An 11,827-nucleotide genomic window follows, 5' to 3' on the forward strand; every position below is an offset into this window, starting at 1 on the left:
TAAAACAGGACCTGGTTTATTGTTTGTGGCCATGCTAGCAGCGTGTTGGTCAGTCAGTTGGTCCACCACTTTGGTCCAGACGGAAATATCTCAACAACTATTGGATGGATTGCCCTGAAATTTTTTACAGACATTCATGGTCCCCAGAGAATGGATCCTAATGGCTTTGGTGGTCTTTGCTGAAATATCTCAACACATACCAGATTGTTTGACACAAAATTTGGTACTGATATCCATGTTACCCATACAGTGTATCCTAATGACTTCGGTAACTTGAGCGCCACCATGTGGCTGTGGGTTTGATTTAATATATAAACAATTATCAGTTGGATTGCCATGACATTTGTTACAGACTCACGTTACCCTTGGAATCAATTGTAATGACTTTGGTGATCCTCTGAGTTTTTATCTAGCGCCATCATCAGGTAAAGATTTCAGTTACTGTCGATACCTGCAAAACTAATGACATTCCCATCAGCATCAACTGTACTTTACATTGGTGCTAAGTAGTGGATGTTTGCACGCTAAATTAAGATGGTGAACCTACACTAGAGTCAAAGAAAAAGTTTCAAGTGTGTGTGTTTGTTTGTGTGTGTGTGTGTGTTTACCAGCGAGTGCTGTAAAAACAGAAACTATGAAGTGATACCAAAGTTTAAAAGGAACAATCCTGTCACCAGTTGTGTAAATATATCAAAACATCCATACAAACTTCTGAAAATCTTCTGAAGCCTAATCAACTTCACTCCTCTGATCTGCCGTAACTGCCGTGTAGTCAACCTGATTGCAGCTGGCGTCCTTTATAAGGGAGCTCACTTTTCAGAGCCACTTTCAAAAGGGGCAATTAACAGATAGTGAAGTATTGTTAAAAAGAAAAAAAGTTTGACAAGACGACTCAATGTCAACATTCTGGGCTGTTATCCGCAGAGATTGTACAGAGTCGCACTTTATCCTCTATCTAAAGCCCAGCAACATCCTCTTGAAACCCTTGGTTTCACCATGAGATGGGCCTCTGTGACACGACTTTTCACTGTTTCAGGTTTTTCACACATCCCCTGTTTAGACAGCTGGGCTGTGGAGTAGATGAGTCAGGTTAAGTACCCTGGTTAATAGCACAAATCCAGAAATTCTCCTGGGAGCCCCATCCGCTGACTAATGGTCCCGCCTGGTTCAGCTGTACCCACTCATTCGTTCCCACCAAAGAACTTACAGAGCAGTGGGGCTGGAAGCCGTTCAGGAATACATCCAACACAAATGTGTATGTACCAAAATGTACATCAGTGCGTGTGTTTGCTGTAAAAACCTGTATCAAGACAGGACAATAGCTGCACGGACATTTGTTCATAGTGAGATGGCTCACTGGACTGAGGAAAGGGTTTGAAGTTGGAACCAGAGTCAACTCTACAAAGCACTAGTTTTAGTGTTACATGATATCTATTGTAAGATTTGATTTTGCATGGTCAGCAAGTAGGTAATCTAGACCACACTCTGCGGTGCCTTGTGTTTATTTCTGCACAAAGCTGGCCAGCTAAGCTATAATCATTGTAAGTGAAAGGGATATCTTGGTACTATTATTCCTGTTCATTGTTCCAGCATGTCTTCCTCAGCGTTCAACCTGACGGTGCATTTTTAAAAGTGTCCTGAGCAGCACTTCATACAGGATTACCTCACGGCCTCAAGAGCATAACCGCAGTCATACTCTTCATTTTTCTTTTGTTAGTTTTTTAGTGTGCTTCCACAAATAATGCCCTTATTCACCCCGCTGTTTAAACATTTCTCATCTTGGGCATTCTTCTCCCCTCCAAAAATTTGCAGACTCTTCGACTGCCCGAGGACAGGAGGGTGAGGTTAAATTGGCAAAGCGTTTTAGGCCACATCCCTTCATCTGAGTCATTCCCTGATGTCTTCTAGGGTCTTACAGACTTGCTAACAGCCGGTGGTTCAGCCGTGTTCTGTATTGATTCCAAGCTGAGAGTGTAAGCTGCTAGAGATAACTTTCCTGCACGCTTGAGCGGCCCAAAAATGGGTCTGGAATCCTTTTAAAAGGGCCCGTGATATGAAAATCGATACATGGATCAATGTAAATAAATAAATTTGAGACCGTGTTGACTTTCTTAGTCCCTCATATGCTCTTTTATCAAACGTAGTGGCTGAACTTCGCAGTCCAGCACTGTTTCTGAAAGCGTCTCCTACAGAGTAAACTGGGCCAGCTGGGGCACTTTTTAATGGGGTATTCAATCTTTAAAGTTTCGGCAGGGTTTGTTTATATATGTTTGTATTGTTTGGCTTTATGGGCAGATGTTTCTGGTTGTCCATGGTGCTTCCCATCAGTCCTATGGTGCTTGACAGCCACAGCAGACCATGAGTCAGCGTGACCTAGGGCTTAATGCGAACACTGAACTCCCCAAGGGAAATCTCGCCATGTTCCTCTGTCTCCTCATTCATTCAGTAATGACTCAGACACAGAAAAACTGAATAACATATACAGTGTCCATGGTGTTGTTCCAACGCTGTCCCATTACAGGACTTCAGGAAAATAGTGAGGTAGTTTGGTAGATTGTTTTTCAGTTTTATGATACTTCCAGTCCACTACAGTTCAGTGGTAAACATTTTACTACGAAATCAAAATCAATCATCGCACACAATGAGGCTCGTAGAAATATTCTTCAATGGTAAATGGACTGATTTTATAGCACTCTTTTCAGGCATTTCACAAGTTGCATCATTCATGGTACTGGCATAACCATCGGAAGCAAGTTGGGGTTCACTGTCTTGCTCAAGGACTCTTCAGCATGTGGACAGGTAGAGCCAGAGACCGTCAACCCTGCCATTAGTGGACCACCTGCTGAGCCACAGCTGCCCCTTCAGTTGTTCATGATTATTGTTAAACATGTTTCAGCACAGGCTCCATCAGGTCTACTCACTTATTAAACAATAAAAGCAAACTATTGAAGAATATTTTATATGAGCCTCCAGTGTGGGATGATGTACAGTGTGGGAGGATATTCTTGCAAATGCTGTGCAATGCACAATTGTGAATTTTGGAAAATAATTTCCATTTTTCTCCACTTGATGTTGTGCTGTGGGTTGTGGATTGAGATTTTATACACAAAACATGAGCAGCTTGTAAAATAAGATCTGTTTGGTGCTGATATTTTTTACTGAAGTGAAGGATCTGAATACTTCTTCTACCACTTCCTGTTGTGTCCAAACCCTCGGTAGATCCCTATTGTTCCAATGTATCATCCGCATGTATAAGAAAACCATCAGATAACATGTTTTAACTCTGAAAAAGTGGCAGTCAAAGCATTTGTGTGGTCATGATGGATAGATAAAAAAAAAATGCCTGGCTTGCTGTGTTGCCTGCACATTAACATTTCATGTATTTTTGTGGTAGGTGGCTGCCAGGGCCGGAGTTTATGACATCCTCAACCAGCTGGCCTTCTCCGAGTTTGAAAACCTGAGGGACACGCCGCTGGCCAGGCTGCGCTGCCGCTGGCAACAGCAAAACATTCAGTCACTTCCTTTCCGAGGGGAGTTCGTTTGAGAGAGGATCACTGTGAATGCACCAAAACAGTAGTGCTTTTCAGAATAAAAGACATTTACAGTAACATTGTCATGCCTTCTATATTTACCCATGTATTATGCATATCTTCACTTCACTTATTGTTTGCTTTTTTTTTCTCTTTTTTTTTTTAACATTTTGTAGGTGTTTTAATGTTAAGTCTTAGCAGATGGTTGCTCATATACTAGAATTGACATTTGTGCCTTTGCCTGTTTTTTTTTGTACTGGTAGATCATAGAATTGACTAATATTTATGTTACTTTTTTTTCAAAGCAAGTTTAAAAAAAAATGTTGTTTTCTTTTCTTGCGTTCTCATTTTTGAAGATGAGACAGTCTTTCAAAAATTCTGTTGTTCAAAGACAAAAGTTAAACATTGTTATGGAGGAGAGAAGCAAATTCCACTCTGTTGTTAGCCAACAATTTTGGTCGTATATGTCACAACTGTTTGCTGTTGTGTGACCTGATATTTTTCTTGAGCCCTGTCCTTTTCTCCTCAGCACAGCTGTCATCAGTGGCTGTTCATTTGTCTGACTTGAGGTTTTCGGTTTTTTGAGGGGATTCCCTGTGTACATATGAAAGCTGTTGTTATTTAAATGGTAATGTGTCCTAAGGTTTTCTAAAAGCTGATCAGGGTGGATGTTTTTTGAGAACTGTTGGTCACTGCTTCTTCAACAGTACTCTGTCCTTTCGTTGTACCTGTTTCTTTTTACATTTATTTCCATATGTCGTGACACAGGTACTAACAGTGAAGCATGTCAGGAATTTTTTATGTTAGTTTGATTTTCACTTAAAAGCTGTAAACACGTCTTTGTATTTGACTTTTCGGAGATTGTCCACAACCTGGCGCCTACGTTACCCACAATGCAACCCGACCGCTGATGGTTCAGCCGGAGATTCGGATGTACAGTAGTACTCCCCACGACCTGTAAACAGACTTTGATGTGTAAAGTTGGCGGAGTTCCCCTTTAATCAGCTCGGCTCTCGCAGACTTCACGACCCCTGCCAGTAAACGGTAACAATCTCTGTGACATCACCAGTCCGTCAGTAGGAATCAAATTATACGTCTGACAGTAAAATGAATGGTTGGAAAAAGCCAGGCATGCAAATACTTGGGTTCAAGAAAAACACTTGGTATCAATTGATGAATGATAAATATACCTTCTAACAAAGGGTATATGAAGACGAATGCTGCATGATTCACTGTTCAGGACAATAAAGTTATAATTGTGTTGTCAGACGAACAGGGCAACAGTCAGAACATTGCTTTTATTCAACACATGTCAATTATTGTTTATTATGTTTTTGCGTGTCTACATTTCCAGTAGTTCTACTGTACAGTATTTCTTTAAAAAGTCCTAACCCCTTTTCTTTGTTTGACTATTTTGTTCTTCTTTAAATTGCTCATATGTGTTTAGTTGTAAAGTAACTTGTAGCTTCAAGTGTGATGTAAAAACCATAAATCCTGCCTTTTAACCAGAAAGATAAGCCAGAAAAAAAAAGAGAAAAAAAAAACCCTCAAAAATGCTTCCTCCTGATGCCTTTCACTCCGGCCTGTTCTATTCTGCCAATGCGTCCAAACATTTGCACTGTATATAACTCATCCAGACTGATCGAGCACAAAGATTGTGATGACTGAAAATGAAATGGAATTTGAACTTGAGAGACTCTATTACAAACCCATCTTTGTGTGACTTGATAACACAAGAACATACATCTGCTGGTTGTAATAACACCTTAATGTCTTAGCTATGCTCTTAATTTAATTTTTTTTTCCCTTCTTTTTTTAAACAAAGGAACTCTTCATAGAAGCAATGTATTATCTTTTATTCACTGTATGTGCCATTTATTTTCTTTTTGGGGGGCTAAAATAAATAATTCCAATACATTTAACAGCCTGCGTCTGCTTTTGGGATCATTTCGCTGTCGGCTTTTCTAAGGAGAGAAGTAAAACTGATCCATCTGTGTCAAGGACTTGGATTTTAAAGTGTGGGTGGACTTTCTGACCGTGGATATTTTGCACACAACTCTCCACTGCGCATTGTTTCATTGAAATTTCCGATTCAGCAAATGGAGCCAAATAATTGTCTCTTCCCTCCTTGGCTTCCTTTTTCTTTTTTTTTTTTCCCCTCCTTATCTCAGCATCATCTTTTGCTCTAGATACGCACCGCTTAGGACCCAGTCGTATATCCGGATGGTCTCTTTGTCATGTGTCAATGCCAGCCTCGGGGAGCAGAGCAGATTATGAACATTGAGCAGCGTACATTTACACAAAACAGATAATTCATTGTTGGGCTTAAATCTTGACATATTCCATATACAGTAATAAAGAGCTTAGGAAGATCAAAAGACTAATCTGAGTTGCCTTTTGATGTGGACAGGTAAGGTCTTAATTAAAAAAAAGGTCATTCTGTCAAGAATGGAGGCCTGTGTGCGGATTAAAAGCCACCAGCCGGCACATCAGTGAAGCTCACTTGGCTTCGCTGGCCTGCTGTGAAAGGCTGATATCCCAGATCACTTCCCGTCTTGTAAGTGCATAGCAGGCTTATCTCTTGGAGTGCGGAAGTTGTTAGGATTTTATCACACCATAGCCTATCCTGGATTATTGTAAATGGAAACCAAGTGGTCCAGATTGAAACAGTCCTTTTATAGTTTGTTACACTTGTTTCCTTTCTACACCATCTCAGTTTATAAGCCTCTTTATCCCTCTTTGTTATGGGGTCAGCAGTGTCTAAGAGATATATAAGGTACATTCACAGAAACACTCCTCTATAGAACACTGTGTCTGTGAATTTCTCCTAACTCTACCCACAGAGACAAATTGACGAAAACAACATGCGGACACGGAGAGGGGTTATTCAGTTGCAGCATGTGGCCAACTTGACTCTGGGTCAAGATAAGCCCAGGACATGAGGACCATGCTTGGATGATATAGCGGCCCCTCGCCTTTGAAATCCTTTCCAGACTCATTGAGATACTCCCCAATGTGAAATTCAAGCTAGCAGTTCTGAGGGATCCAGAGATTACGGCAGACAAAGAGCAGCATTGAGAGGTGAGCAGCAAGAGGGGATGTAATGAACTTCATGTAAAAAAGCTTCCCTCTGCAGATGAGAGAGTCGCTCAGGAGAGGAGGCATGGTGCCGGTGCACAGGGTGCATGGGTGCACCGTCGTCCTCTTTGATTGTTCCTCTGTGGATAAAGCAGCATTACAAACACCCCATAGACTCAAGTGTGCTCTCAGCCCTCTCGTTGATTTGATCAATAATGACACTGAAAATCTTTGAGGGGATGTTCTTAAATCTGCGCTGGCAAATACACATGGGCCTTCATTTACTGGGGACAATAATCCACAATCCCAGATAGGCTAGGTATTACACACCCCACTGAGCAAGGTAATGAAATGTCTCCACTGCCAGGATCAAAAATACTGATTGAATTGATAGAGAGCTTTTAAATGCTCATTTGATTTTTTGAAACACATCCCATCAAATAAGGTTTTCTTACTTAGAGGCCCTGTATAAGTGGTTTGTTATTATTGTTGTGTGATCTTGACTGAAGCTACATAACAAGATAAAGTCTTAAAGTGGAGGACTCACAAAAGCACAAATACATCTAATAAGGTTTTACATCTGTATATGTTATTTTTATCTATTGTTTTTATATAATGGGACATTATGATTAGAGACCTTAAATGTGCATCTGAATGGGGATTTGTATCAAAATACACATTGTGACTGTCAGATTAGATGATAGAGACTGATGCTTAGCAGTCATAAGCAGTTTACTGTGTTTAACACCACAAACACAACTGAAGCTCATGAGTCATAAACAGGACACGTTATAATTTTGACTAAATGATGGTGTTGGTGATTATCACAATTCATACCATGTGGTAGGTATGTTTAATTTAAAATGTACAGCAGTCCATCCTATAGCTGTTGAGATATTTCACTTTAAAACAAAAAGGTCAACCTGCTTGTGGCACTAGAATAAAAGTCAGATTCAGCAACAAGTCCCACAAGTCAAATTCAGCAGGATTCATCCTTGACCATGAATGTCAGTGTAAAATGTCGTGGACTTACAAACAGCTCCGACTCACTGATTTTACAAACACAACCATAGCCCAAAACGAACAACCAAATCATGTGTCTCCATCAGCTGAGCATTTAAGTTGAAGTTATAATAAGTAACTTTATAATATGTAACTTTTCCACATTAAAATGTCTTTTTTGAGTTATGTACTTACAATATCAATATATAAGCGTTTCCAGCAATTCTCAGACCTAGAAAACCATGCCAGTTGGTACGTGTTATTTCGCGCCTGCCAATAACATCATAAACCCTATGTGCATGTGTTAGCATGTTGGTTGCCTGCCAGATTCTCAAAATGGACTTTTATCTAATTTTAAGCCACATACATTTTTAACGCTGCAGTCGAATTTCAACTATATATTTTAACCAGATGAAGGATTTTAGACATCGCACGTCTGGATCTTAAGTTATCAGAGAAAAAAAGCAAGGCAAATGTTAGGCAGCTCGGCTCCCAGCCGCTGGAGGCGTCCTGTCCTGTGTCAACCTAAGAGCATTGCGAACGCACTGATTTTTTAAAGTGACACAGCTTTTTTCGTTTACCGATTTCAATCCTCTGGTCCGTTTGTGATGGCGAGGAAGACACTTTCTGCGGATAATTTGGTTGCCAGTAAAAAAGCTGCTGGAAGCCCGGTTAATAAGTCATTAAAAAACAAAGGTAAGCAGTCTCTGTTTCCAGCTACTCCCTGTCCTCGAAGAGCATAGGTAAATCAATATTATTTATAGTGAAACTGCGTTATGGGTGTTTCTACCGGTCTTAATCCCCTGGTCCGTTTGTTATGGAGAGGAGGACACCCTGTGGATAATTCGGCTACCGGTAAAAACCTCGTGAATGTCGGGTTCATAAGTTACCAGAGAAATAATCAAAACAAAGGTTAGCAGCAATCTCAGCTCCCAACCCTTCTCTCCCTCCTCTGTACAGCGCCGGCGAAACACTGTCTTTAAATGTGAAACTGCTTTATTCAGTGTTTTTAACGGTTATAATCACCAGGTCTGTTTGATTTCCTGAATTTCCGACTGACACTGAAAGACTCCAAACCGGGAGAAGCTTACGGTAATGGCGGTGAAAACAACAACTCCCATCATCCTACGCTATTTCGTGACGTCACCCGATGTCGTAATTTGTTATTGTTTTGATTGAGAGACCCCTAGCGGCAGAAGTTACCTACCGTGCTTTTAAGTAAATAAATTAATATTACTTTGTACTCACAGACATACGTTCTTTAGGGACTTAAAGAAAAGTGACCACAAAAGAATAACAACAGCTCTCTTCTGTACTTCCGGGTGCAGAGCAAAACTACAACAAGTAAAAAAGGACAAAAAGTACGAACACTGTCTCTCCCTCAGAACGGGCAGTAAACACTGGCATGCATTGATTTGAGACTTTGAGAAATACATGTCCCCACTTTCTTGCTGAGAGTCTGGTGAGAATATTAATGCCACTTTCAAATCTGTAGGCTAAATATGAAGCTACAGCCAGGAGGTGGTTAGCTTAGCTTAGCTTAGCATAAAGACTGGATTCAGGGAGGAAATGGAAACAATAATTTGTGGTTTTGTGGGTGATTTCGTGCAAGACTATTTCTAATGTGGGTGCAGTGATTCAGAGTCTCTGATAAGCTGCCTGGCAACCTAACACTTATGATAAGAAAGCCAAACAAGCATATTTAGCAAAAATATTGAACTGTTGCTTTGACTTTCGACAAAATTTAATTGAAATTTTGAAATATCATTCTGAGAAACAAACAATGAACAAAAACACAGAAAAAAATTGTTGGAAATAATGATAATATAAATACAGTGACACAAAAAGGAGCCTACTGTTGCAGCTGCATGTACGGAAAAGACTTCCACACTCATTGCTGTCTAATCACATTTTCTTAAGGATGGTCAAGTGAAACTCACTGAGTCTGAACAGGGTCATAACTCAGAGCTCATTCTGAACCTTTCAGTCCCGAATCCCACCATCTAGACAGGACAGAGGACCATAATAACAACCCCTCCAAGTCACTGGTTTGTAACTTGGCAAACGCAGAAGCTCCTCTTCCCTCAAGCTGCAGACTAGCAGCTGCTTTGCATCTCCCTGCATCTCGGAGATGAAAAGTCACATATTTTCTCAGCACGCTGGCATGGCTAGACCACATTACAGCACACACTGAGGCATCCACAGCCGTGCACACTGTACTGTAACGTCTCCCCATTCCTGGAAACACAGTGGAAGAAGCTTTATTCTTTGCAGCTCCACCCGCACACGCAGGCTAGACTAACTACTGTTCAGCAGATTACAATGTGTCTGTTTGATTCAAATGTTAAGTAAATTTTTAAAGCCTCTGAAATGCGTCTCTGTGAAGCATGAGAGAGAAAAGAACGAGGAGTTTTATATTTTTAAGTATTTATAAGTCAATACATCACATTTCTGAGCAAGAATGGCTTTCTCTCATGAATATATGAATGAAAAATAATCAAGAGCTGAAATCGATTAGAAGCAAGAGTGTATTAAAGTTTTGCTCTTAGACTTCTGTTGTGAAGGACAGAGTGTTCTAATGCAAGAACTGTAGTAGAAAATTGTTCTGGTGTGTGGACTTAACCACAGACTGAGTGGAGCTATTCATTTCAGAAGGGAAAAAACAAGACTTCTAATTGAATACTATGCTATATTGTGGAATTTCATCCTGGCTTTTAGACACATGCAAAAAAAAAAAAAAAAACTCCAAACAGTATGGATGGAAAAAGAGCATAAAACTTCTTACAAGGCAGTTAATGGTTTCCATCTCTTAATGCTGTGGTTAGTTTCCATCGCTTATTAATGCACGACTCTGGATCACCATCCAGTCCTCTCATTGCCACCCTGGGGGGATGACTGTGTAAAACCCACACCTGCTCTACATTGACCATCCTGGGAGCATGGAGGTAATTAAGCACAGAGTGAGAGTATATATGCACTGCATGGGGGAGGTCGTCCAGACCAGCAGAGCAGAGACACAGTCAAAGAACTGCATGTGGAGGGAAAAGAATGTCCAGTCTAGACACCTTTTTTCTCTAGAAAGTACCTGAAAGTCAAAACTCATTTCAACCCAACCCCCTTTTCTTCCTCTGAGAAGGATTCCAGAGTTGTTGGTTCAGTCTCTGCATGGTCATGTCTGACTAAGTCTGGACTCCAGCAGGGTGAGCCGGGGCCAAAAAAATCCCAGTTGCTTGAGCAGTCATCCAAAGTTTTAACAGGCTGTCATTCCACTGATGAAATCCACTGTACGATTTTCACACCTTCTAAGTCTTTAATGACGGTGTTGGATTTGTGCCCTTTCTGCAAATGGAACATATGCTCACAGTGACATCTGCAGGATTAGGCCAGATTATGAAAATTAGAGATACAAACTGCATGAGGTCATTAAATTGGATAATGCAATGTATGCTTTGTTGATTCTAGGATTGCATTTAAGAGACATGGAAAATATGTAGTTACACTGAATCTGATTTTATCCCTGCAGCCATTTATAGGCTTAATTTTTCTAAAGGCACACTTGCACTTTACCTTAGCTTGAAATTGACTTCATTTGACTCTCATTTCTTCAAGTCTGTCGTAGGAAAATACTGACATGTACACTGAAACAGTTTTTGGACACTGTAAGTGTTGCTCCTGTCCACATTGGACCACAATTTCAGTGTAAGAGATAGTCAAATCAGTGTAGTATCTTCCAAAGTTTCTTTTTTAGTGTGAAATTCCTTCTTTGTGTTTCCATGACAGTTTCCTTGCACAGTACATGGAAAAGTAAGTGAGACAAAGATAGAAATTTGTACTTAAAACACTGCAACTCTGGAAGATGTCCACTTGAGTCATAAAACTCTCAATGAAATGAACATAAGAAATATTTACAGCAAACAAAAACTGTTTCATTGGGCATGTGAGCATTATTTTATGATGGTAGACGTATCTCTGCCATGCATTGTGTTTCTTTTTGTCCATATATAACCTATATTTTAAACATTATTTCAAAATCCTTTAAAAATCTATACATGTATTATGTTCTTAATATTTGTATTTTTGCATATTTTGTATTCAGTCTCTTTCTTGGCTGTGTATTGTTGTTGTCTGTTGCCATGAGTGCATTTCTGTGATCTACAGAATGTGTCTAATACCTGGCTGCAAACCAAAATTCAAAATTTGGGATAATAATGAAGTTA

At 40.1% G+C, this 11,827-nt stretch overlaps 1 protein-coding gene across 2 annotated transcripts in view; it reads left to right on the top strand.

Moving 5' to 3' along the window:
- Positions 1-3,775, top strand: part of pald1 (phosphatase domain containing, paladin 1) — a 52,862-nt gene extending 49,087 nt beyond the window's left edge. For both annotated transcript variants that reach the window (XM_022743204.1, XM_022743203.1), the window contains one exon: positions 3,395-3,775. In XM_022743204.1, coding sequence (XP_022598925.1) covers positions 3,395-3,544 — 150 coding nt within the window. In that variant the 3' untranslated portion in view covers positions 3,545-3,775. The remainder of the gene's footprint in view (positions 1-3,394) is intronic.
- The last annotated feature ends 8,052 nt before the right edge of the window (positions 3,776-11,827 follow it).

The sequence above is a fragment of the Seriola dumerili genome, unplaced genomic scaffold, assembly GCF_002260705.1.
Source record: "Seriola dumerili isolate Sdu_G_001 unplaced genomic scaffold, Sdu_1.0 BDQW01000068.1, whole genome shotgun sequence".
NCBI lineage: Eukaryota > Metazoa > Chordata > Actinopteri > Carangiformes > Carangidae > Seriola > Seriola dumerili.